Raw genomic sequence first — 27897 nt, 5'->3', positions numbered from 1 at the left:
CCTAAAACCCAGGGTTCGGTGCGAGTTAAAGGCATGCACCCAAGTTACCAGCCTTCTCAAGCTGGACAAGAGGCATGCCTTGGCTGCGGAAAGCATGTAAATAGCAGTTACAGGTTTTCATGCCAACAAACCAGTGATTATTGAGGATGATTAGAGTCTGGATGGCACCAAGGCACAAACTTTTTGCCTTGTGGATGCTGACTCAAGTCACAAGCACACACAATTCTCCATGGCAGGTTCATACCACTGGACTTTGGCTGCCTGGGTCTCTCTCGTTCCTGGACTGCAGATTTTGGCAAAAGTGGAGTAAGTCCTCGGGACTTGGTAGGTCTCATGTAGCCTTTCATTGGTTCTGCTGTTCTGCCTTTATCTTCCCTCCTCTCTTTGGCCAGTGTCTTTGGCTCAGATTTTTCTGTCATTTTCTGAGGTGCTTCTACGATGTTATCTTTGAGTGCTGGGAGCTGGAGACCCTTAGAAGCAGTCGTTACTAACTCATTGTCCATCCCTGTGGGAGGAACTTCAACTTTGATACATGAGAAATTGGAATGGAGTTCTGGTGTTGGCAAGGAAACACATTCCAATTCTGTGACTTTACAAGCTGGACTACTTTCTTTTGATTTACCCTTTTCACCTTGTGGAGGCAAAAGAGTCAAATCTACCTCCTTCTCCAAACTATCTGAGCCCCTGGAATCTCTATCTTTAGCATTTTGGTCCTCACAGAAGTTGAGTTTCTGTGCTTTGTCTCCCAGTGAGTCAGGAACCTGGGCTGGAACAGAGCCTCTGTCAGTTGCCTGCTCTGAGACTGCTGGAGATGCTGGGAAGCCACCCCTGTCTGTCTTTTCTCCTAGGCCTCGGGCCTCTCCTGGCAGATTCTGGTCTGCAGGCGCTCCAGGAAGAAGGTGACCTTGTGCTGCTGGCTCGGCATTTTGCCCTACTGACCACTTAGAGGCATTGTGGTGCCCAGAATCAGATTTCCCTGCCACTCGCCCTTCATCTGTCCCTGCTTCATTTTTCATGGGATCATTAAGCTCACCTTTATTCTTACGCCAGGGATCTCCATGACTGCTAACTGTTTCTATGGCTGCTGTGGAAGGCAGGGCAACTCGTGCTCTGCCTGTGGAGGGCAGAACAGCAGAGGGGGCCTTGGGTCTTTCTTGCCGTGAGACTTCATCTTTCTTGCAGCTATCTTCTGCTAATAACTTGGACATCGGGATTGGGGTTATTTCTTGCCCACTTTTTGCCAAAGTGTCTGGTAAGGAATCCCCTTCCTTTACTATTGGAGGAGCAAGATGGGGCAGTTTTTCAGAGGCTGCTAACTCCAGAGTCTTTGGAGGAGCTGACTTATTTATTAGCCCTGACAGTGTGCTGGGACAGGTAAATGTAATATTTCTATTTTCGTCCACATAACCCATTCCTTCCATTCTGTGGCTCCCTGAGGTTTCCATGGGAACATGTATTTTTGCTGTATCTATCTTATTCTCTAAAATGTGCTTCTCCGGCAAACTATTTTTAATCTTTTCATTTTTTCCGTCATTATTCCTGTTATTTGGTTTGTTAGCCCCTGTGGTGTGTCCCTTGGCTGCATGGGTCTTGTTCTCCTCAGACACGACTAAGGGAACAAATCCTGCCACCTGGGCTTGGTCTGGGCAGCTCACATCTGTCACACTGATAGCTGGGTCAGTAACAGCAGAATTCTTGATTGTGCATGTTTTGCTTCCCTCGAGAGCCCGAAGTTCAACAGAATTAACCTCAACGTTCTTACCCTTTCTGTCAGCTACTTCTACTGTGGGTGCATCTGATGTATGTGAGAACACAGGGCCTGGCGCTTTGGGGAAAATGAGGCCCAGTTCCTTATTTTTCAAGGAAATACTACAAGTACTGTCTCCATCTTTCCCTACAAAACATGGGTTGAGGATTTCCTCTTTGTCCTCCATTCTAGTAGGCTGTACAGGATAATTATTTTTAAACTTTTTGGTTTTGCCTTCATTATCTCTCTTTCTAGGCTTTTCAGAAATCCAGGGAGTTGGCTCATGTTCCACCCAAGGCCACTTTCCTTCCTTGCTCTGATTACTTACACCTACATTTTTGACTGTGGCTTTTTCTGTCCCATCAGAAGGCTGAGTCAAGCTTGACCCATTTTCCAGGGGACTCAGGGCCTGCATGGTACTTCCCACCCTCGGGCTGGTCATCTTCTTGGGCTCTCCTGTCGCCCCTGCTTCAGGGAGACCAGTCATAGTCCCTGGTAGCTTTGAAGAACTCAGTCCCAGCCCTGATCTCTTATCCTCAGCAGTCATCCTTTCGGTCTTGGGGACGGGCTCACTCAGCCCCAGAACAGCCCTTCCATCCTTCTCACCATCCAGAAGCAATGGCACCTCTGATTTTGCACTCATCTTCCCAGAACCCCCCCTCGCTCTTCCAGAACTTCCCCGCCCTTTCTTGCTTTTGCCATCACCTGTCACTCTCTTCAATGGCTCATTTCCTTGCCCAGGGGCCTGACCTAACATTTGGCCCTGTTCAAAAGCAAAGATGCTAATTTCTTCTCTTGGCTTGGGAAGTGCTTCCTTTTTTAGTTCTTTAACCTCTTTGGCTCCTTCTGAAAACTCTTTCTGTTTGACATCCTGGAATTTAGTCATTTTGCTTGCATCATTCCCTTCTTTTAGACTATTTTCTAATGGGTTACTTGTCACTGTGGCTGTCACAGTAGGCATTTCTTTTGAAACTCCACCCATAACCTTCAGGTCCAAGACAGGACAGCAAGTCACACCCTCTTTGGGTCTGGTCTCTGAAGAAGCTGCCACTGTGTGTGTAGGCACCTCTGTCAGGGGTCCTTTCAGCCCAGGGCCCCTGGTCTGGCTTTTATCCACAGTCTCCAGGTGGAGTGCAGGCTCTGGCTTGTATTTATTGTGCTGTGGCAATTTCTTATCTTGGCTCTTCAGCACCAAACTATTATCTTTTCCCTCTTCCTCTACTCTTAGTTTAGGCTCAGCACTGACTGTAGTTGCTGGAGGTTCTTCCAGACATGAAGGAGCTCTAATACTCTCTGAGAAGACGTTCTCACCTCCCTGTCGGGCTGCTCTGGAGTCAAGCATATGCTTTCTTCTCATGTCTTCTCTGGTGACAAATCCATATTCTGAGCCCAGCATGGAAGGCTGGCTGGAGAGGACAGCAGGTTGGTGGGGGCCAGCTGCAGAGGGGTTACCTTTAGGCTCATCTGCACTGTCACCATCCCATGGTCCCCCCACCCGGGGTTGAGAATATCTCTTTTGCTTTGGTTTCTTCTTCTTTTTCTTCATCATCATTGGGGTGCTCTCTATTTCCCAGGCCTCCCTGCCAAGATCCCTCTGGGGTTCAGGGAAGTCAGTATGAACATTCTTCTTTTGGCTCCCAGGCTCACCACAGAAAAATGAGCCAGAGACCCAATGTGACTCGGCCCAAGGGCCAGGGCCCAGCCTGGGCTCAAGAGTCTTCCAAGGAGAAGAGCCTCCCGGCAGCTCAGGAAGGTTCCTGGCGGGCCTGGGTCGGGCTGCCCTGTGGTCACTGGGTCTGCAAACTTGTCTGCCTTGTGTGAGAGGGGCACCTGTAATACATGAAGTCAGCTAAAATTCCAAACAACAAATTCCTGGTTATAGTTTCTTAACAACAACAAAAAAAGTTCATTTTAGTGACTCAGTTAAGTATTCTATTTTCACCATCACAGTTTTCCAAACATTTTTCACCCTTAACTGGGTTTACCAGAGGTCATCATCTCAGGCATGGATCTTTTTTTCAAAGATATTTACAAAATTTTCAAATCTTCTAAACTCTATAATAAGCACTTACTGCCTATAAATCTCACTTAATTTATTTCTATTTGTCATTATTCGTAATTCATATGTAAGTCCCAATTCTACAAGATAGTTAAGTTTCTAGTCCTTGTCTCTTTTTTGTGACATTTATTGACTGAATAAACTTATTTATGATTTTCAACAGAATTTACAGTTCTAAGAGTCTGTCACTAATATTACATGAATCCCTATCAAACTAACCAGCTTGGTTCTGGGAAGCAGACCAGAAGGCCAGCCTTATGCTACTTAAATGAAAGAAAGAAAACAAAATGATAGTGAATTTGTATTTTGGCCAGAGAAAAATTCTCATCATTCCAGAATCAGAGCTTCCTACTTTGGAAGACAAATATGCTACATTTCAATGTTCTGTTCCTAAATGTACTTCCCAAAAGTCAGAGAAATACAGATAATGTTAAATAATTTTAAAACAATTGTAACAATTAGGATGAGCATCTCCAGAAAAGTTTCAGGATCACAATATGGATTCAAACTCCTGGGAAGAGTCTCAGAATTGTAGGTTATGACTACTCCTGTTATGTCTGACCCAATGAACTGATTCAAAAAACTTTAGAATATTTAAAAATAGTACCCTTTATTCTTGTCCATATCCATTCTTTTTCTGGTACCGGGGATCAAACTCAGGACCTTGTGTTCGAGAGGCAGGTGTAGTGCCACTGAGGTAAATCCTGGGCCCATTGTCCATATCTTTTCAATGTCCTCTAAATCCTACTCTAAATAAACTTAATATCTCAGGTTAACTACAGCTTCCCTCAAAAATTTTGAAGCTGCAGCAATCTCCAAGTGCTTATACCATTTAATTTGGCAATTAATCAGAAGCTATTTGGTACCATCTCTTTTTCTATTTTCTTCAATTATTATGTAAATCTTTGTTTTCAGAGTTCATTCCTGGGAACTTCTCTTTTCATACAAGTTATAAACTAATAATAACTCAAGGGGAAGGACTAGGACTTTGATATATATATGCTGTAGTAGGGTCTACTTTGTATTTAGCAAGCACTTAATAAAATAGACCGATATGTCCCTAAGACATAAGTCCCTAAGATAACAGTAAAGAACTGACTTATTTAGCTCCTACTTGGTGCTAGATAGAATGCAAACAACTAGCAATTCAGCGTGAAATAAATCATGGCCTCTGTCCCCAAGGAGCTCATGTTCCAATCACAGTTACAGAAAAGGAAAAAAACCTGATAACCATGTTCCTAAATTTTCTGGCTTATCAACCAAAATATATCACCTTAGGGGTTGGGATTTAGCTCAGTGGTGCCTCGGCCTGCCTTGCAAGCACAAAGTCCTGAGTTCAATCCCCAGTACCAAAAAATAAATAAATTTTATTACCTTAGAGATCACTGAACAATCAAACTTTAAATTGGAAAGTATCCTAGAGCAGTACCTCTCAAAGTTTATATAAAGATTATCTTGGGATCTTGTTAAAAGGAGAATTCTATTTGGAAAGGTCCAGATCCTGCTTTTCTAACATATTCACAGCCAGTGGGGTACTACGGAGCCATGGGAACACATGTAAGGAGGAAGGGTTTACAGAGCAGCTGACCAATTTATTCAGCTAACAGCGGAGTAAACTGAGCTAAAGTAACACGCCAATAACCAGAGAACAGTCGACAGCTGGACTGGAGCAAAATTCAGTGACCTGAGTTGACACAGGGGTACCAAAGAGCCCTCTCTGTTTTCCTGACTTACCTGAAGTCGCTGAAGAAGGTTCAGAAGGCTGACTGTTGAGTGGTTTCTTCTGTTCTAATTTCTCTAACCCAAAATCTTCATCTGTGGGCAAGCTGTACTTTTGGCCTGAGGCTTTGATTGGTTCTAAAGGTAATAGTAAAAACCATATAAATTTCAGAGAAACATTATTTTAGCTACCTTTGCAACCACCAGATTTGAGAACAGAAATGGGTTTGTGTGTTTGTGTATGTGCTCTGTTTTGCTTTGGAGACAGGGTCTTGCTGTGTAGCCCAAGCTGGCCAGGACCTCAAGATCTTCCTGCTCAAGCCAAGTGTAGTGGTTCATGTCTGTAATACCTGCACTGTGGGAGACTGAAGCAAGAGGACTGCAAGTTCAAGACCAGCACGGGCAACTTAATAAGACCCTATTGCAAAACTTTTAGAAAAATTTAAAAAGGCTAATATGTAGGTCAGGGTGAAGACCGTGGGTTCAATTCTGAGCACGGAATCACAGGTGTACACCACCATAACTGCTGATGGGAACTGGTTTTTTTTGGTACTGGGGATCGAACTCAGGTCCTTGCCCTTGCGCAGCTGGCAGCAAAACCACTGAGCTAAATCTCCAGCCCCTAAATCTTTTTTTTGGTACCGGGGATCGAACTCAGGAACTTGCACTTGCCAGGCCGGCGCCAGAACCACTGAGCTAAATTCCAGGCCCTGTTTTTAAGCAATCTTCCAATAACAGGCAGCAGAAAAGTGAAAAGGTAGATGGAAGGTACAGTTAGTGCGGTGTCTGTTTTTGTCTATTTTTCTCTTTAGAACTGAGCTATGTTGCCCAGGCTCATTTTGAACTTGAAATCCTCCTGCCTCAATCTCCCAAGTAGCTAGGATTATAGGCGTGTACCACTACACCTGCTTTTGTCTTTTGAAATGAGAAAAATTACAAATGTTTATTAATTGGTAGGAATGGCCCAGTTGAAAGGGTATTAAATTGGTGAGTCCCAGAAAAGAGAGTAACGGATAGGACAACATACTTGACTAGGAAAGGAGAGGTGGAAACTAGTGTCAAGTGAGAGGAAAGGCTGGCCTTGATTAGCAGTAAGAACAGTTGGCTTATGAAAACAGGGAAGAAGGCAAAGTCTGTAACTACAGACACATTCCACTGGCCAGATGGGGTTAACAGAAGTTTGTGGATGTTCTAGTTCATTGCTTCAAATATCTGAAAGAAAACCAAAAAGATCAGCAGAGAATAAGGATGGACAAGATGCTGAAGTTGGAGGAGAAGGAAGGTGGGGAACCACTGTCAAGGAGAGGAGGAATATGAACAGACTTGGACAGCACAAGAAGCCTGCCTCCAGCTTACCTGGCCTGACATCCATCCCTTAGTCCTCTGGACATCAGACCTTCAGAACAGTAAAAGTAAGCAGAGACCCATACCTGCTGAAATCAGGCCAGGAGCTGCAGGTGCCTCACTCTGGAGAGACTCTAGCTGAGGATCCTCACTTAGCCCTTTCTGGCTCTGTGCCATTTCCGTGTCTTTCAGAACTGCTGCCACCTCTGTTTCTAAGGGTGGTGTAACATCCTTGACTGGGGTCACATTGTTGGCCAGCATCACATCTGTGCCAGAGGGCAGCACTGCATCCTTACCCAGGGCCACCTTTGTTTGTGGAGGCAGTGCTGCATCCTTTTCTAGGAGTGGAGTCACATCCTTTACTTGGGATACCTCTGCGTCTGGTGGGAGAATCACATCGTTGCCCAAAGCCACCTCTGTTTCTTGGGGTGTGGCCATATCCTTGGTCGGGGCCATTTCTGTTTCTTGGAGGACAGCCATATCCTTGCCCAGGCCCACCTTTGATTCTAGGGGTGAAGTCATATCCTTGCCCAACCCCATCTCTGTTTCTAGGGGTGGAGCCATATCCTTCACTGAGGCCCCCTCAGTTCCCAAGGAGAGAGCCACATCCTCGGTAAAGACCACCAGGGCTTCTGGGGACAAGGCCACATCCCTTGCCAGGGCCACCTCTGCTTCTGAGGACAAAGCCATCTCCATGGCTGGAGATATTTCCATGGATGATACACTGTCCTTAGCCAGTTCTGCCTCTGTTTCCGAGAGTGACATCACACCCATGGCCACAGTGATCTGTGTGTCTGTGGGAGGAACTATAGCCTGCCGTGGGGCCAAATCCTTCGGTACAAGTGGTGTACTCTCTGTCACACCCTTGCTTGGGGCCGCTTCCGGTTCTGTGGGCAGTACCATGTCCTTCATTGCAGCAGCCTGTGTTTCTGTGAGTAGTGCCATGTCCTTGGCCAGGGATGTATCTGATTCAATGGATGGCTGTGTGTTCTCAACTAGTGCCACATCCAGTTTGCTGGGTTGTTCTGTACCTTTAGCAGAGGCCACTTTTGTTTCTGTGGCTGGTCCCATGACGTTGGCCAGCACCACCTCTGTTTCTCTAGATGGTGCCATGTCAGTTGACTTCTGTCCTGTCATTATATCCAATGCGTTGGTCAGTAGTTGCTCTTCTACTGATGGCAGATCTATCTCCTTGGCCAGCTCTAAGAGAAATAAACATTAAGACCCTAAATAAACATTTAGCTGTCCACTCACAGTTCTGGATTCAAAACTTAATTTCTTAGGTCACAAGAGTATTTGGCTTTTGTGACCACAAAATACAATTAAAACACATGTATGCTGCCTGTTCTTTGATAATCCCAACACTTAGAAGAACAAAATATATGATCGGACAAGCAGTGTAGGAGAAAAGGCAAAGGAGGGAAAATATAGGCTTCAAGATATATATTATATAATCAGTAGTGGGACAGAAACCTGTGAGACATCTGGTCAGTACCCGTCCCATCAAGGAAAAAACCCCAGAGTTCTAAATCTGCATTCTTTGCTGCTGTGAGAAATGGGTTCACTTGTCCAGACTGCCCCCACCCCAAGGACTCCACAGGCAGAAAGAACAGCAAAAGTGAGGCTTCAGTGCGGTCAGTCTTGCAAGCCTGGGTGTCTGATGGACAGGCACACACAGAGAGGTCACAGCAAACAATTTATAACCCCAACACACAAGTCCCTTTCCCCACTGTTTTTGTTTTTTCTGGTACCAGGAATTGAACTCAGGACCTTGTGCTTTCGAGGTAGGTGTCAGGTGTCAGCACCACTGAGCGAAATCCCCAGCCCTCCTGTTGTTTTTTATTAGCTGAAAATTATGGGAGGTACAATCTTCCTGAAAGAGACCTATGAGTTCCCCAATCCCCCTCCCAATTTGAGTTTGGATTTCTTTATAGTCCTGGCTAGTCTTTATTTTGGGATTTTCCGAGAAGGAGACGTTTCAGGTGACTATACTCATGCCTATCTTCTGTACCAAGGCTCTCTTTTTGTCTTTTTTCATTCGTTTTGTTTTGCTTTGTTTTGTTTGAGACAGAGGCTCCCTATGTAGCCCAGGCTGGCCTCAAACTCATGGCAATCATCTGCCTCAGCCTCCCAAATGCTGGGATTTTCAGGCATGTACCACCATGCCTGGCCTACCAAGGCTCTCTTACTCATTATTTTTCTTTCCCTCAAGGTCTCACTTGACCAGACACTCACCAAATCCACGAACTCTGTCAGACAATTAGAAAACTGCCAGTAATTTTTCACTCAGAGTTTAACTATCTTTTTTTTTTTTTTTTGGTAATGGGGATTGAACTTGGGTCCTTGAGCTTGCGCAGCAGGCGGCAAAACCACTGAGCTAAATCCCCGGCCCCAGAGTTTAACTATCTTATCTTGAAAAATGGACCATATTAAATTTCCTTTCCCTATAGCTCCTTAACCCCAACTATCATAGTTCTACTACAATTCCCTCAGCTGTATCAATAATATAAGCTTAAAAATATTTGTGATAGCTGGGGATTTAGCTCAGTGGTTCCGCCGCCTGCCTCAAAAGCGCAAGGTCCTGAGTTCGATCCCCGGTACCAAAAAAAAAGTGATAGTTCTGAAAATTTTATGTGTGTCTTCTATAAGCTGCTAAAAGTGTGTCTGATGATTTATACTGACTATAGATACTGCACCCATTAACTGACAATAAAAGTGTAAGTAATTTATACCTGCAGCTGGCTGTGGAGGTTCCCCAAAGTCCTCCGGGGAAACAAAGGATTCTGAATGGGCAGAGTTTGGGGCTGGCATAGACCATCCGTGAGGTGCAATAGTGGCAGGAGCGAATGTGTCACAGGAAGACATATCTAATATTGAGACATAAATAACAGAGGAAAAAAGCAATTTGATACGTTAAACCAGCTGTATATATTGCCGAGAATATATAGGCCTGAGGACCAATAAAAAACAAAGCACTAAAGTTTTTTCGTTTGTTCTTGAGACAAATTCTCTCTATGCAGCCCAAGGCTGGCCTCAAAGTCAGATGATCCTCTTGCATCAGCCTCCGGAGTTCTGAATTTACAGGTGTGTGCCACCATACCTACCTAGCAGCACTAAAGTTTTCAAAAGCAACATTGTGGACATTCTTCAGGTTTTGGGTAGTTGTTAATATGCAGGATAGTATCATTACATCGTAGTAGTGCCATTAATCAACATTTATTGGCTATCTTCTAGAGTATGATAAAGATCCAAAATAAGTTGGGCATGGTGATATATAGCTATAACCCTAGTTACTTAGGACGCTGAGGCAAGAGGGTCGCTAGCTTAGTGAAACTGTCTCAAAATGATGAAAACAAAACAAACCAAAAATCTGGTCATATTGGTGCAGGCCTACAATCTCAGTACTTTGGGAGGCTGAGACAGAAGGATCACAAGTTTGAGCCCAGCTACGGCAATTTAAGGGACTCAGTGAAACCCTGTCTCAAAATAAAAAGGACTGAGGATGTAGCTCAATACAAAGGCCCTGGCTTCAATCCCTAGTACTACAATTAATTAATTAAGGGTTTTTAGGATTTTTGAGGCAAGGTCTCGCCATATAGCTCAGGTTGGCCTTGAACTTACTATGTAGCCCAGACTAGCCTCCAGCTTGCAATAATCCTGTGTTGGGAGCAATTCTACATGACTTTGGGGAAAAATCATTTCATAATTAAATCATGATTAGGCCTAGTTTTCTTGACTATAGGCAAGCCAAGGCATGTGGAGACATAACTCAGTTTTTGCCTCTGGTCACAGCTAGACCTAAATGGTCCTGTGATGCTGTGATGCTCCCAGGCAGGACCACACCAGCTGGAAACATCCTGGGAGGAGCCAAATCTTCATCCGCACAGTTCCTCATTGTTCTAGGATCACTGCAGAGCCCTCTGAGTCATCTGGTACTTTTGTTTTTGATTACTAAATAAAGGTGTGGCAAGCTCAGGGTCTGGGGTCTTTGCAGCCCAGAGCAGCATGGATCAGGCCAAAGTTCACCTTCCCTAAGTCTCATTTCTGTCTATATATTAATTAATTCACCTTGCGCTGCCGTGGCTCGCAGGAGACTAGGACCTGATGCAGAGGTTCTAGTAACGTGCTCTTTCCCTGTTCCCTACACTCCTGCCTCAGTGTCCTAAGTGCTAAGATTACAGCCATGTGACACCACACCTAGCTTTGCAATTAATTAATTAATTTAAATAAATAAAATTTTTAAAAGAAAGGGCTGGGTGTGCTCCTCTGTGATAGAGCGCTTACCTAACACGTTCAAGGCCCTGGGTACAATTCCCAGTAATGGAGGGGAAAAAAAAAAAGATTCAAAATATCAGAGACTAAACCTAGCAATACCGCAGCCAATGTAAAATAGTGTATAGTAAGGAACCATGAGCCTTAATTCATCTGAAAAGTGAGATTAACATCACCCTTTGTGAAAATGCTTTGTAAATTATTAACAACTAGAGAGCCACAAGAGGAATATTATTATGTCATCCTATGCCACATACCTTAAGAGTTAATACCAGCTAATTCTGGATATTAAGATCATGACAGAGCCGGGGATTTAGCTCATTGGTTCTAGCACCTGCCTCGCAAGCGCAAGGTCCCAAGTTCGATCCCCGGTAACATAAAAAAAAAAAAAAAAGATCATGACATTTTTTTTTTTTTAGAAATAGTCATGCTTTGTTGCCCAGGCTGGCCTGGACTCAGGTATCCTCTTGCCTCAGCCTCCTAAAGTAGTGTTGACTACAAGCACATTGCCACTATGTGTGGAAAGATTTTTACATTTCAGCTAAATTGTTACCATTTAGGCAGATATACATACACCAAATAATGCATATTGTATAGTACACTATACTATTGCATAGTACGGAGCAAGTTCTATAGGAGTTCAGAAGAACCGGATGGGAGGACCTACCACAGAAGGTCTCAGAGAAGAGAGCGGATGGTCAATTTCAAGGACAGAGACACTGGGCAAAAAAAGCATAAAGATGCCAGCAGGCCTTGGGACCAGCAGATCCATTTGTATATTGTATCTCAGAGATGGCAAAAAGGAATAAAATAAACAGTAGAACAAAGACCTTAAAAGCCAACAAAGAAATTTAGAAATGAAGAAAAAACAGTGTCTTTTAAGGTCTTAATCATGAAAATCAGATGAGTACACAACAGGAATTCAGGATGATGAATGTAGCAGTAATATTCAGAATGGATTAGAAAAAGGAGTTAGAGAGCTAGGCATGATGGCACACACTCATATACCCAGCCACTCTGGAGGCAGAGGCAGGAGAACCACTGCAAGTTCAAGGCCTGCCTGGCCTACATAGTGAGTTCAAGGCCAGCCTGAAACTACGTAGTGAAACTCTGTCTCAAAAAACAAAAATAAAACATAAAAAGAAAAGGGAAGACGACGAATTAGGAGGCAACTAAGGTGAAAGCAGAGGAAACTCAGAGAAAGAAAAGCACTGTGAGGAAGAAGGCAGTGCAGCAGGATGACTCACTAACTAGTGAGCTCAAAGAAAAGGGTCAGAGTCAACATCATCAAAGTATCAGGAGGCCAAATGGGGAACGTCAGCAGTCGACTCATTTAACATCCTTCTTCCAAAAGATCTTAAGTCCACAGAAGAGTAAAAGTGAAATATATTATCCAGATTATTCACAAATACAAAATTATAACCATTGTTTGAAGTGTCTTTTGTTATATGGGTCTCAAAAAATGAAATCTAGGAAACATTTTTCCTTCTCTATAGAATAAATCTGATTGGAGAAGCCATACCATAACTGTCCTCCTGGGGATCATTTTGCCCCATAAGCACTGGAACATTTGTTGTTCCACTGGAGAGAAAGAGCAGATCTGCAAGATTATCATCATGGTGCATCTTAAAGGGATCTGGAAGACAGAAGGGATCCAAATCTCACTCCCAATGTATGCAATCAGAAGGACTACCACCACGTAATACCCTGTGATGAATATGGTTACTTACATGTTGACCCTAAGTAAGCTCAGGTAATATGAGGCCATACCTGTAGGAATCAGTACTCACTGTATGATTTAATTCTCTTGGATTATCTAAATCAGTCAACAAATGTATAAAATGAAAAAGAAAACTAACATCCTAGAAGGTACAGACAAATCTAAATTTTCAAATATATTTACTAAAACTTGTTTTAAATTATTAAAAAATAATGTTTTCAAAAAAAAAACCCCAATGTTTTCCGAAAAAGTTCAAGGGACATTTTCACCTCAAGCAGACATAATCTGAAGTGGACCAGGTGAGCAGCTGTCATCCTGAAAGAAGGGAAAGGCTCTGGACTCAGGGTTGGCATGAGCAAGCCAGTCTTTGCGCTTTCGTACATAGAAAAAAAAGCCAAGCTGGTCAAGACAAAAAGAATCTTGCTTTCTAAGGAGGCTTTCTCAAATTTAGCTTCTGCATCAATTACCCTGAGGTTTTCAGCTGGGCCCTGAGAATCTGGATTTCTAAATAGCACCTCTGGTAAGGCTAATGCATCACTCCCTCAAGATGCTTCCAGGCCAAGCATGGTGGCGCATGCCTGTCATCCAGCACTCTGGAGGCAGAGGCAGAAGGATTGCCATGAGTTCAAGGCTAGCCTAAACTATATAGAGAAACCCCAATCTAGAAAAAGAAAATAAAAAACCAAAACCAAAATAATCTCAGAAAAAAACAAGTAGACTCAGACTTCCCAATTGCAAAACTTACCAAAAAGTTAACAGCAATCATGCCTGTGTACTACAGTTGTCCCTTGGTATGCACAGGAGATTGGTGATACCCCAACCACCACACGTATACCAAAATCCAAGGATGGACAAGTCCATTGCATAAAATGGCAAAAAATTTGCATAAAACCTATATGCATCCTGTGTATACCTTAAATCATCTCTAGACTACTTATAATACCTTAGGTCATGAAAATGCTATGGAGATAGTTGTTACTAAATATTAGTTAGAATACTTGTTAATAATGTATCATTTAGGGCCGGGGATGTAGCTCAGTGGTTCTGCCTCCTGCCTTGCAAGCAGAAGGACCAGTATTCCATCCCTGGTACCAGAAAAAAAAAAATGTATCATTCAGAAAATAATAAGAAATACATGTCTTTTATTTTAAGAAATAGATGTCTTTGCATGCTCAGTAAAGATGCAATTTTTCTTCTTTGAATATTTTGGGGTTTCTATTTTTGTTTGGTTTTTTGAAACAGGATCTTGCTATGCAGTTATGCAGTACAGGCTGGCCTTGAATTCACCATGTATCCCAGGCTGGCCTTGAACTCACAGGAATACTCTTGTCTCAGCCTCCCAAGTGCTGGCTGTAATACCTCTCATTATATATTAAAAATATGCTCAAAATGGACCAAAGAACCAAATGTAAGAACTAAAACAAAACATTGGGATAAATCTTTATGAATTTAGTTTTGGCAACAAATTCATAAATATGAATACCAAAAAACACAAGCAACAAAAGAAAATATAGATAAATCGAACCTTATCAAAATAAAAACTTATGCATCAAAGGACACTACCCAGAAGAGTGGAGAAAATGTTTGCAAATCACAAATCTGTTAAGCGCCTCGTTTGCAGAATATGCAAAGAACTCATAGTACAGTAACAGAAACACAAACAAAATGGAAAATGAGCAAAGGGCCTTGATACATATTTTTCTAAGAAATACAGACAAATGGCCAATAGGCACCTGAAAAGATGAAAACAAATTCAACATCATTAGTCATTATAAAAATGCAAATCAAAACTACAAGATGCACAATGCACTGGCTATAACTTTTTTTTTTTTGGTTCCGGGGATGGAACTCGGGTCCTTGCGCTTGCGAGGCAGGCAGTAGAACCACTGAGCTAAATCCCCAGCTGGCTATAACTTTTTTGAAAGGGAACACAATATTGGCGAGAATGTGGAAGAATGACTGATATAAAATGATGCAGTTGTGGGGCTGGGGATTTAGCTCAGTGGTTTTACTGCCTGCCTCACAAGCACAAAGACCCAAGTTCGATCCCCGGTACCAAAAAAAAAAAAAAAAAAACAGAAAAAAAGATGCAGTTGTTTTGAAAAATGGCTTGGTAATTTCTCAAATAATTAAGCATATAGTTACTATATGATCAGGACTTTCAATTTCGGTATCCTCCCCAGAGAAATGAAAATACATATCCAGATGAAAATTTGTATGCAAATGTTTGTAACAGCATTGTTCCTAATAGCTGAAAAACAGAAACCCCAATGTCCATCAGCCGATGATACACCCATACTGGAATATTAAAGGAAAAGAAATGAAGTGTTGATATCCACCACAAAATGCATGAGCGTTGAAAACATCCTAAGTTAAAAAAAAAAAAAAAAAAATGCCAGTCGCAGGGCCGGGCATTTAGCTCAGTGGTACCGTGCCTGCCTCGAAAGCACAAGGTCCTAAGTTCAATCTCCAGTATGGGGGGGGTGGGGGGATGGGGAGCCAGTCACTAAGGACCACATATTACATGACTCAATTTATAGAAGCTAATGTACACAAACAAATAGGTGATCGGTGGTTGCTTAGGACTGGAGTGGTTAGAGCTAGAGGGTACTATCTCAAGGATACAGAATTTACTACTATGGTGAGGAAAGTATTCTAAAATTTATTCTGGTGAGTGCTGTATATCTGTGAATATACGATATTTCACTGAACTATATACTTCAAATGGATGAACTGTTCAATGTATGAATTGTATCTCAATGAAACACTTTTAAAAACTTACTGTGTATTTAAGAAAGCCAATATTGGACAACAGTACAGAACACCAGGCACTAGGATACTTGAAACCAACTAAGAGCCCACTAGAAGTTAGATGGGCCAGGGGCCAGGGATTTAGCTCACTGGTTCCATTGCCTGCCTCGCAAGTGCAAGGTTCCAAGTTCAATCCCCAGTACCAAAAAAAAAAGAAATTAGATGGGCCAAAGGAAGCCCTATATGCATGGAAACAACTGGAGCTCTCAAAGTGGCCAACTGACATGTGAGAGGGGAGCAATGCTGCTCCTGGGAAGCCCTTTTATGGTTCATTCCTCCTGCTATCTCGAGCTCGGAGCAACTACAGATATGCTTTTTTTTGAGTAGGGTCTGTTCAGGCTGGCCTTGAATTCACGGTAATCCTCCTGCATCAGCCTCCCCAGTGCTGGGATTACAGGCATGCACACCACACTTGGCTCAGCTATGCTTTTTTTTTTTTTTTTTTTTTTTTTGGTACTAGGGATCAAACTTGGGTCCTTGTGCTTGCACAGCAGGTGGCAAGACCACTGAGTTAAATCCCCAACCCCAGCTATGCTTTTTAATATAAATTTTTTGTTTGAATTTTATAGAAATTGAGTTAGTTTTCTGTCACGTGAGAATAATAATATGTTTGGCACATAAGATCCATTTAGAGGCTGGCATCATGCTTGGCACAAAACAGTCAACAAATGGCACGATTATTGCTGTAATAATTCCTTCTTGAATAATTGAGGTTCTGATAGCCAGACATGGTGGTGCCCACCTGTAATCCCAGCACTTGGCAGTCTGAGCCAGGAGGGTTACCATGAATTCAAGGACCACCTGGGCTACACACTGAGTTCAAGGCCAGGCTGAACTACATAGTAAGACCCTGTCTCAAAAACAAAAACAATGGCCAGGGATTTAGTTTAGTGGTTCTGCCTCCTGCCTTGCAAACCCAAGGACCTGAGTTCAATCCCTGGTACCAAAACCAAAAACAAGGGCCAGGGATTTAGCTCAGTGGTTCCAGCACCTGCCTCACAAGTGCAAGGTCCCAAGTTTGATCCCTGGTACCAAAAAAAAAAAAAAAGAAAGAAAAATAAAATTAAAAAAAAACCCCAAAATAAAAAACAAACAATAACAACAATAAAAACAGGTTCTAAGACATTATTGATCTTTTAGTTTTTTGGGTTTTTTTTTTTTTTGGTATCGGGGATTGAACTCTGGTCCTTGCGCTTGCGCAGCAGGCGGTGAAACCACTGAGCTAAATCCCCAGCCTGATCTTTTAGTTTTGAACACATGAATTTCAAATACTTTATTAGAAACAGATTTTGAAAAGGAGAGACCTGCAGAGCATTAAGTGCCTCAGAAGAAAGGATAAAAAGGAGATAGGGGTGGGGATTTAGCTCAGAGGTGCCGCTGCCTGCTTCGAAAGCGCAAGGTCCCGAGTTTGATCCCTGGTACCAAAAAAAAAAAAACGAGGAGATAAAGGGCCAACCAGAAGCTCAGGAGGAATAATGACATTTTGGGTGTAATTTCTGAGCTGCATTTAGGCTAAAATGTTTTTTTTTGTTTTGTTTCTTTTTGGTACCAGGGATTAAACTCGGGACCTTGTGCTTGTGAGACAGGCAGTGGAACCACTGAGCTACATCCCTGGCCCTAGGCCAAAATGTTTTATCTGAATATCTTTCTGGTATACATATCATGCACACAATTATTTAGCAGGCACACAGGCCCACACTTACCAGTCTGGATTGGGTTTACCACTTCCCCAGGCTGGAAACAAAAGTCTGCATCTTCTGGCCAGTTCTGGCTGTTCTGATATTCTTGGAAGGTCATCGTCTCATCCAGGAATCCGGCTGGATACCCTTAAGACACAGATGCAAGACAAGTTAGACAGTACTGTTTTCTATAAAATGTCACAGCTAGTTCAATATAACATAATCCAATCTAGCAAATGCCTTTCAAGAAAACTTTTAAAAACTTTACAGATAGAAAAAAATAAATTACTGGAAGCATAAGGTCCTAATTAAGATTAAAAACACTACAGATTGGGCTGGGGATGTAGCTCAGTGGTTCTACCACCTGCCTTACAAGTGCAAGGTCCCGAGTTCGATCCCCAGTACCAAAAAATAAATAAAATAAAATAAAATCCCAGCAGAATTTTAAAAAGATACCAAGCTCATTCCATAATTCATAAGGAAACTTTAAATACCCAGAAAAGTCAAAAAACATTTTTAAGAAAAACAAAGGTAAAGGAATTACATTACCTGATCTCAAAAGTTACTATAAGTGCACTGACTTATTGTAGTACTGACCACACACTTAAAGAAATAGAACAAAGTTCAGAAATAATCCTACACAGTTATAGTCAGTTGGCTTTCAGCAAAGACGTCAATAAAATTCAACAGAAAAAGGAAAGTTTTTTCAACAAACACTACAGAAACAATCTGACACTTAACTCATCATTACAGACTGATTCCTGGCTTCAACTTCAGAGCACCAGACACATTGCTTTTCTCTTACAACTTTCTAGTTAATTTCTCTGTAATAACCTAGAAGGAAGTATATTATTACATTTGCACCTTTATGATTTAAGAACTGCAGCAAGCTGGGAATGGTGGTACACACCTGTAATCCCAGCACTCTGGATGCTGAAACAAGAAGATTTTCAAGAGTTCGAGGACAGTCTACATCACAGAGCCTGAACTACACAGCAAGACTCTGGCTCAAAAATCAAACAAAAAAACAAATGTAATAATGCACCCCCCTCTAGATTATTACAGAGAAATTAACTAAACAATTATAGCAGAGGTCCAGGGATTTAACTCAGTGGTTTCACCACCTGCTGCACAAGCGCTAGGACCCAAGTTTGATCTCCGGTACCAAAAAAAAACCAACCCAATTATAGCAGAAAAGAGATGCTTGTGGTGATCAGAAGTTGAAGCCAGGAATCAGTCTGCAACTGATTAAACAACATTCTTGAAGCCTTTGGTTACCTTCACAAACACAGGGGTTTTTTTCCCTCTATTATTATTAAATAGTCTAATAAATCTACAGCAGAGTTTAAACAACAAAAGGAGAGAGAGAGAGAGAGAGAGAGAGGAAGGAAGGAGAGCAGTCAAACAAGCATAGGGTTGGGCACCAGCAGAGATAATTGAGTTCCTTGTCCCTGGCTTTGGCACACGCTAACTGTGCAGTCAGGACAGCCAGACAGACCTAGCTCCTCTGCCCTGCCCTGCCCTCCCCTCCTCTCCCTTCCCTTCCCTTCTTCCTTCCTTCCTTCCTTCCCTCTCCCTTCCCCTCCCCCATTTCTTTCTTTTCTTTCTTTCTTTCCTTTCTCTCGTGTGTTTCTCAGCAGTGTGTGTGTTTTTAGCAGGTATGGTGCCGCTGATGTGTGTTGTTGTTGTTGTTGTTGTTTTGGAACCGGGGATCAAACTCGGGTCCTTGCGCTTGGGAGGCAGATGCCAGAACCACTGAGCTAAATCCCCGGGCCCTGTGTGTTGTTTTTTGACACAGGGTCTCAGTTTGTAGTTCTAGCTGGTCCTGAACTCCGTATGTAGTCCATGCTGGCTTCAAACTTGTGGCAATCCTCCTGCCTCAGCCTCTGGAGTGCTGGGATTAGAGGTATGCACCATCAGACCCAGCCTTGAGAGACCTTTTATTTTTCTTGGTCTCAGTACAGGTCTCTAAGGAAAACTGTTCAGTTCTACAATCACTATAACAAAGGAATATTCAGTAATCTTCTAATCACGTCCTATATAGGAAAGGCACACCTCTCTTCTGTTTCTAAAGCTAATAAAGACAACCTGTCTAGGGCTCAAGAGCACAAAAGCTTTTCATAAGACATTCCTCAGACCTGCACATGCTGGCCCCTCATTCCTCTTATACTTTGGTAAGGAATTAGGGTTTTTGTTTTTTTGGTACCAGGGATCGAACTTGGGACCTTGCACTTGCGTGGCAGGCACCAGAACCACTGAGCTAAATCACCGGCCCAGGAATTAGGGTTTTAATCGGAGAAGCAGATGTGTTTTCCTCATGCCTCTGGAGCAGGAACGTGGGGTATGCCGTTTGCACTTTCCAAAGCTGCATCAAGCACCATTAATTGATACAAGCTCCTGTCCACGCCTTCGCTCAATGCTGCTGACCTAGATTTCCTTCTTAAAACTCCACAGGTAAGGCAGGCAATGTGGGCTTTAAAAAAACAAATGCAGGGCTGGGGATTTAGCTCAGTGGTTTCGTCGCCTGCTGCGCAACTGCAAGGACCTGAGTTTGATCCCCGGTACCAAAAGATAAAAAAAAAAAAAAAAAAAATGCATAAATGCAATCTAGTCAGAGAGTCTAATTCAGTAAAAAAGTGAAAAATGAAATTTGAAACAAGAAACAATAACATAACACACAACAATTAGTCCATCCTAAATACCTTAGTTCTCCTGTTAAAGTAGAAGGAGGAAGAAAAGTAGCTAGTTCCTCTTTCCATGAAACTGAAGGCCTTAATAAGAAAAGGAAGGGTCTAAATGTCTGAAGTACTGAACAGCATATCTATGTATCAAAGTCAAACTAATTCTACCAGAAAATATCCCTTTCAAGTGTGAGAGAGACCAAGAGACCCTAACAATATAAAAAGCTAGTGATTTGGTTTCAGATTCTACACTGCAAAGAACCTGTAAGAAACTATCATTTGTCAAGTGTTTTTTGTTTTTGGTACTGGAGATCGAACTCAGGACCTTGCACTTTCGAGGCAGGTGGCACCACTGAGCTAAATCCCCAGCCCTCATTGTCAAGTTTTTTTGGTTTTTTTTTTTTTGGTACCAGGGATCAACCCTCATTGTCAAGTTTTGATGTCAATGCAAAAAATATCCAGTTACCTCCCTCAAAAAAACTACCAAAATACTCCTCCTCCTGACTACTTATATGTGTAAAACAGATCTTCTTCTTTCTTCCTCTTCTTCTTCTTTCCTCCTCCTCCTCCCCCACTTCTTCCTCTTCTGCTACCGCTGCTCCTTTCTCCTTTTCCTTCTCCTTCTTCATTTTTTTTGAGACAGGGTCTCATTATGTAGGTTTTTCATGTTTTCTTCATTATATATAAAATACTATATATATAAAATGATAGTATATAATGATAACACTCATTGTAGGGAATTTGCACCTGTAGCACTATGTAGTTCAGCCTGGCCTTGAACTGACTATGTAGCCCAAGCTAGCCTCGAACTCAGAGCAATCGTCCTGCCTCAGCCTCTCAAGTGCTGGAATTACAGGTGTGCTAGTCCTCTCTTCTTTTACATAAGCTGCTGCTTTCACCTACAGTACTGGCCTTAGCTTCTTTCACACTATTGAGCTGCTCCAGCCTACTCATCTTTTGGGGGTCACCCCTGTAGGAAATACTTCAAGCACAAGCCCTCTTAGGCCTGTGGAGCCATCCCTCCATGTTCTCACAGCAGCCTACACAGACACTCTGTGCTCAGCCCCCTAAGGAGGACTGTGCCTTTCAGCTGTGTCCCCAGCCTACCAATCTCACCTGACACCCAGCTAGTGTCCAGGAAATGGCTGCTGAGTGTTGTAATTCAGACAAGGAAAATTCACTTGGAGACAAAAATATTGGCTGGTAGGGTTTTCTTATAGATACAACTTGAAAATTAAGATTCTATTTTTGTAACATCTTTGCTCCACTGAATTTTATTCACATATTTTTGCTGAATATAAACTATTATAATCAGTGTATAATTTACATTTTCTAAACATACAGAACTATTACACAATAGAAATTTACAATAAACTAAACTGCTCATTCAAAGACTCAAATCTGTCTGGTCAGAGTAGACCAAGACACATAAGAAAAAGGGAGCAACCATTAATAATTAGGTCAGGACAACAGACACAGTAAATCAGGACTGTCATATTTATGACGTGACATACAGCTACTTTACTCAGAGAAATACGGAACTAGGCTCTTGGTGCAGTCACAGTAGGAATTAAAATATTTCCTTTCTGTCAAAAACTCATAATGAACCCCATTTATATATACTGTTTGTTTCTGTTTTTTGAGACAAGGTTTCACTATGTGGTCCAGTCTGGCTTTGAACTTACAACCATCCTGACTCAGCCTCCTAGGATTATAGGCACTCACCACTATGCTTAAACAAGTTACATACAGAACATGAAAGTATTGAAATTATAGTAGATGTTAACAAACCTTCGGGTTAAAGACAGGAAAATTACAAATAGCCATAATTAAAATTCAACCAGGGTAGAAATCACATGTGAACAATGAACTGCATTCTTCTCCATATCCCATATTCAATGGCTTCTATTCATTTGACCAATTTATTCCAGACAATTATGGCTGGCTGACCTTCTAGCTCTAAAGAAAGACGAAACACCACTCTCTAAGGAGGGTAAATTATTCAAGCACATTTAATATTCTCATTATGGATGATTACTGAAACCCTAAACACAAAGAAGGAAATTAATATTAATATCCACACCCTGGACGTGGTAAAGCAAAGCGACTCACTTCACCGTGGCCAAAGAGAGATCTGGCCCCAAAGGGACCCCCAGTGACCCGCCTCCATCTGGGCCCCACCTTCCTACCAGCGCGTTCTGCTAGGACATCAGCAGTCAACTCACTGGTGAGGGCACCACATGAGCCAGGCTGACAATCAACCTGATCCCATCCCCTTGCACACCAAGAAAATCAAGACACAAGTAACAATGCAGTGCTGGAACCCTGACAGCACATAAGGCAGCAGATCCCATGGATGCTGGTGTGACACTACGTGGACACGGGTGCCCTTACTAGAGATCCTGGATTGAATCTGCTACCTCATGCGGCTGGAGGTGGCTCTGACAGAATGTTCAGCTGGCCAACGAAATCTGGGGTGAGTGGTGTTTAGTGAGGCAGGGATGCCAAGGCTCTCCTGGCAAGGTGCCGAGAAGGGCTCCAAAGGCTTAGGGAGGCCAGGTGTCGGCACAGACTTTTCACATGTGAACTGTGCTGGTTAGGAGGGCTCAGAAGACACTCCTTTCACTCAGGCTTTGGGAAACGCTGTAGTGAGGGAGCCACTCCTCTTTCAAAAGCTCTGTGGCTGTTCTCTCGTGTAATGTGGATCTGTTCCTCTCGACTGGGACTGGCAACTGTCACAACCTCCCACATTACCATGGAGGACACCACCACTCGAGTGAGCTCCCTGATTTCACAGGGATGATGGGATGCTGGAATAGCAGAGTCCAAGGGGCAGCACTTAGTCATCAAAGACAAGGCAGAAACATCTGCTATACAGATGGTAGGGTTGTACCAGAAATCAGAACGCCTTGGCCCACCTGGTTTTGTTTATTTGTTTTGCTTTTGAGACAGGGTCTTACTATACAGTTCAGGCTGGCCTTGAAACTCATGTTAATCCTCCTGCCTCTGCTCCCAAGTGCTGGGATTACAGCCGTGCACCACCAGACCCAGCTCCTTGGCCCACCTGGAACTTTGGAACTATTAATTGATCACTGTTCCAGAGGCAGCCTTACTAAAAATCTGGTCAATCTGTATAACTGGAAAACAAAAACGAACAAAGCCCCCAACTCTCAAAGTAAAAACCTGACTTGAAAATCAAGACCTCTTTCCAGTCTCCAGACCCAAGTCAACCTATATCCCCTCAATCCATAAGACCACAGTGTTTCCACAAATGCACGCTACAGGTATCTCATCCATGCCTCCTTGAAGGCTACTTATTAGGGCAACTGTGGATTAGAGAAAAGGAGTCAGAAGGGGTCACTTCTCAGAGATTAACAATTCCTGGGGATACAAAATCCCACCATGACCCACTAGTTAAATGAAGGCTTACAGTGGGGTTAGGTAACAGATGGAATGCTAAGCTCGAATCCAACTCACAGGGCACCCAGTGTGCAATGGACCTACTTTGCAGTTGTTTCTTCAGTCCCTGAACTAATTAGAATAGACATATTTGGCTACTGGCAGAACTTTCAAATTGCTTGTCTGACCCAAATGGTAAATGTTATGGCTTTTATCTAGATGTCCTCCCAAACCCTCAGATCATCACACTGTGGAGCTTTTCAGAGGTGGCTGGGTCTAGAGTGTGTGATGCTAGGATCAAGGAAGTGATGCTGGGACTGATTATGGTGCAATGCTAGGATTAAGGCTGCCCCGCCCTGGGTGTGAGTGCTACCCACCTAGATAGGATATAAGGGACATCACTTGCTGCTTGCTGCCTTCTGCCTGCCATGAATTGTTTCTCCTCTGCAATGCCCCTCTGGCATGCCACCCTGCCTTGCAGCAAGCCAACTATAAACTGAAACCTTTACAAACTGTGAGGCAAATAAACCTTTCCTCCTTTAACTTTGGGTGTCAGGTATTTTGTCTCAACAACAAGAAAAGTAACTACGGCATTAAGAGTCATTATAAAAGGAAGGGCTAAGAAGAAGCCCCTTGAACTTCCCATCCCTACTAAGATATACTGCACCAGTAAGAAAATTAAAGTGATTAATGCCACCATCAAAGATCTGAAAGAACAGCAGTGAGGATACCTAGCCCATCCCCACTGAACTCACCAGCTTTGCCCGTGCAGAAGTGAGATGCATCTTGGTGAATGACTATGGGCTATCATAAACTGAATCAGGCAGGGATTCCAGTTATTCCTGAGGCCCCAAGATGCTGCATCTTTACTGGAGGAAATCAGCATGGGTCCCAGCACACTTGCTACATTGCTATTAACTTGACTAGCTTTTGTTCCTATACCAGTTTCCAAGTACCACCAGAAACACTTTGTTTATACCTGCCTATGATTTGCCTAAGAGTGCCATCAATTCTTCCATCATAATGTATCCCACAGGGATCCTGAACGCTGTGACATTAAAAAAAAGTCAAACTAATCCAATATGTCAACATTGTGCTAATTGGGTTTGACGAAGAGTAACAAATAAAAATTCAGGGATTCTTCATATTAATCAAATGTCTAAGGATTCAAAGTCTGGAGCGTGTGAAATGTAGCTCAGCAGCGCCGTGCCTGCCTGGCAAGTGCAAGGTCCTAAATTTGATCCCTGGTAAAAATAAATTAATTTAAAAATTTAAAAAAAGAAAGTTCTTGCAACTCATTGTTACATGAGTAACAACGAAAAATGAGGCACAAAGTCCTGAGTAGGTCTTTCCGGATTTTGGAGACAATGTATACACATTTGCATATTCTTTAACCCGTTTACAGGTGGCTTACAGACTGATAGTTTACAGAGGGCCTCAAACAAGAAAAGGCTGTAGCAAATGCAGGCTGCAGTTCAAGCTGCTTTGCCACTTGGCCCTTAGGATCCAGCAGATCAATGACACCTGAAATGTCCACAGCAAGAAGGAATGCTGAGTACAGCCTCTAGCAAGCAAGAGTAAAAGAATCACAGCCTAGAGTCACAGAATTTTGGAGAAACTGATGCCCTTTGAAGAAAACTATTGACCTTTTGAAAATTTGCTTCAGGCTTGCTGCTGTTCTTGGCAGAGAACAAATGCCTAGCCATGCAACATACATGATGTGACTGTGATAAAGGCTTCGTACACAAACTGGATGTTATCCAAATACCTACTCTCAACTGGAAACAGCAAGAGGCCAAAGTGCAGCAGGCTCAGAGACATGAATCGTGGCAGGTAGCTCAAACTCCTTCACTACTGACTTCTATTGTTCTGCCCCCTCTCCATCAATACTGCTAGGAAGCTCCAGAAAGTGCCATTTGACCAGGCGACCATGCAAGGGAAAGACTCAAGTCTGGCCTTCGAAAACTGCAACACTCCAGTTTACTGAGGACAGAGGTGAAGGAAAATCCTCTCAGAGGACAGAATTCCGAGCAGTACCTTTGGCTTCCTGTCTGCAGTGAGACATGGTCAGCAACACTGACTATACAAGCTTCCTTAGCAATTACGAATCATCATTGTGCTGGCTTGTTAGATGCTTGAATAAACAGTGACACAGAAATCTGTGGGAAAGATGGGTAAATAAAACTCTTGAATGGTACAGACTGTGAAGATATTTGTGTCCCAAGTCATTGTTAAAGGGTATTGTAGATGAGGCTCTCAATAATCAGGTTGACAAAATGACATACTCTATAGCTATTGAACTCTTTTCCCAGCCAGTAAAGTGACCCATGCAATACAAATAAAAATAAAAACCCATGAAAAGGTGGCCACAGAGGCAATACATGGTTGTAATAACATTGTCTTCCCCTAAACAAAGCTGACCTGGCTAAAGCTTCTGCCAAATCCGTCAACACCACAGACCAACAATGAGACCATTCCCTGGGAGAGTTGATGATAGTGCAAGTCTTCCATCATAGGGGTGGGGCTGGGTGTGGGAGAGGAACAAAGATTTGTCCTTATCAGACAGAATAAAATGTCTTCTGTATACAGATTTGCCTTTTCTGCCTTATAATTCTTCTGTCAGCACCACTACTCATAGAATACAGAATCCCAGCTCTTCCATCATGATACTCCACACAGCTTTGCCTCTCAAGGTTGTCCTTTCACAGCAAAGAAGTGCAAAAACGAGTTCGTGCCCATGGGATTAACACATTCACGATGGGACTATAATTCACATGTCTTGATGCCAGAGTATTGGGGGCTGCCCAACACCCAATAGAGCACAGCACAGGATGAAAGAACAATAGACAAAGACAAAGAACAAATTGTTTTTTTAACGGGGGTGGGGGGAGGACTTGATCTTAGCTCTTCTTGGCTAAGTCCATGAGCTCCACACTATTTATTGTTTACACAACATTGTGGGGGCAAAAAGGCAGATATAAGGAATACCAGGACTAAGGCACTACTGAGCCAGGCTTGTAAAAGGGAGGAATGATGCACTCTTGTGAAGGACAGGTCCTAGTTAACAAGCCACTTGTGTTATCTTTAGCTAAGGTTTGATCTGGGAGAAAGACTGCACAAGAGTCATAAATCCCCAGCTGTAGTGTCATCTTGCTATCAGAGATGTCACAGTATCATCAATCACTGAGATCTCAACTGTGACTTTCATCACAGATAACTGGATTTTATAGAAATATAACAGCACTTTCACTGTTACATGGGAGTTCAAATGTGTCTAGAAAAGAACAGATAGAGCTAAGTAACCAAATGACAGACTGTGGTAGTAATTAATGCCTGGCCCCTCAGCTCCAAATATACTCTTGATCACCGTATTTGTAATCCCTGAGTTGGACTCATAACATTTCTCCTCTGGAACTGGCATGAGGTTAAGCTGAATAGAGGGCACTGAGGCAGGGGCGTATCTTCCTGGGCCAGTGTGCTTTCTCTATTTTCCTGTTTGAAGGATGCTCATCCAGTGTGAAGAGCAGTCAGTGCTCCTGGGCACTCCTCTGGGCATCTTCCCTGGCACACTGTGCCAGCGCATCCCACCTCAGCTCCCTGTTAGCCTGCACAACACAGCCCACATCTTCATCACCCAGCAGACACCTCCAAGATACAAACCCGGCTGTGGAGGACAGCACTCTTTCAAATGTGTTCTTTCCTTGGGAATTTCTTCCCAGTCTGGGGGAGTGTCTGTTTCCTTTCCATCATTCTTCTATTTGTTTTCTATTCTTGTGGTACTGGGGGTTGAACCCAGGGAGTGCTGCACTACACCTTATTTTTGTTTTTGTGAGACAGAGTCTCATTAAATTGTCCGGACTGGCCTCGAACTTGTAATTCTCTTGCCCCTCAGCCTGCTACGTAGCTGAGAGTACAGCCATGCACTACCATCCTCAGGACTCCTAAACTCTTTACAGTCTTCTTGAGCCCTTAGTAGTTAGTTCTCTGTTCAAATTACAGCATGGCTTCTATCCTCTGACTAGCCACTGACTTAATGGAAATTACAAACAGTGAGAAAAATCAGAAAGCACATACTTTTCTCTAAATGTTTAAAAAGCTACCAAGTAAAAGAGAACATATTGTGTCTTTGTTGCTCAGCATAAAAAAGCAGCAGCAGCAGTAAGTAGCATAATGCCTTTTTATTTTGCTCAGCAAAATGAAGACCAGAAATACTAAGTCAATAACCAGAAAGCAAAAGTCTTCAATGAAGATGTTTAAGGAGTTTAATACTTAAATTTATAATTTATGTACTTTTGCATCTCACTTTAAATGGCTTAAAACTCACTGGAGGGCCAGCCCTGCCAGTTCTGTGCAGTGACAGAGTCTTGCTAATTTTCTCAAAAGAAACAAAACAAAAGCTCCTCCTTTGGTTTACCTGGAGTTCACTTTTGAAGCTTCACCTAAAGTTTTGTTCTCTACAAGTCGAG

The 27897-nt window shown here is 42.7% G+C and overlaps 1 protein-coding gene across 38 annotated transcripts in view; it reads right to left on the bottom strand.

Moving 5' to 3' along the window:
• Map4 (microtubule associated protein 4) overlaps positions 1–27897 on the bottom strand; it is a 165839-nt gene that overhangs the window by 41202 nt on the left and 96740 nt on the right. For 21 of the 38 annotated variants that reach the window (XM_004834954.4, XM_004834955.4, XM_004834951.4 and 18 more), the window contains exons 4-9: positions 17376–17498; positions 12664–12777; positions 9602–9736; positions 6956–8071; positions 5541–5663; positions 245–3577 (exon numbers count right to left, since the gene is read on the bottom strand). In XM_004834954.4, the coding sequence (XP_004835011.2) occupies positions 245–3577; positions 5541–5663; positions 6956–8071; positions 9602–9736; positions 12664–12777; positions 17376–17498 (4944 nt within the window). The remainder of the gene's footprint in view (positions 1–244; positions 3578–5540; positions 5664–6955; positions 8072–9601; positions 9737–12663; positions 12778–17375; positions 17499–27897) is intronic. The other 17 variants (XM_087187054.1, XM_004834964.4, XM_087187055.1 and 14 more) reach the window with 3 other exon arrangements.

This window comes from Heterocephalus glaber, unplaced genomic scaffold (genome assembly GCF_053883595.1).
Source record: "Heterocephalus glaber isolate CG9 unplaced genomic scaffold, H.glaber_assembly_v1.0 deba00001504, whole genome shotgun sequence".
Lineage (NCBI taxonomy): Eukaryota > Metazoa > Chordata > Mammalia > Rodentia > Bathyergidae > Heterocephalus > Heterocephalus glaber.
This window is presented reverse-complemented; position numbering and strand designations above follow the sequence as displayed.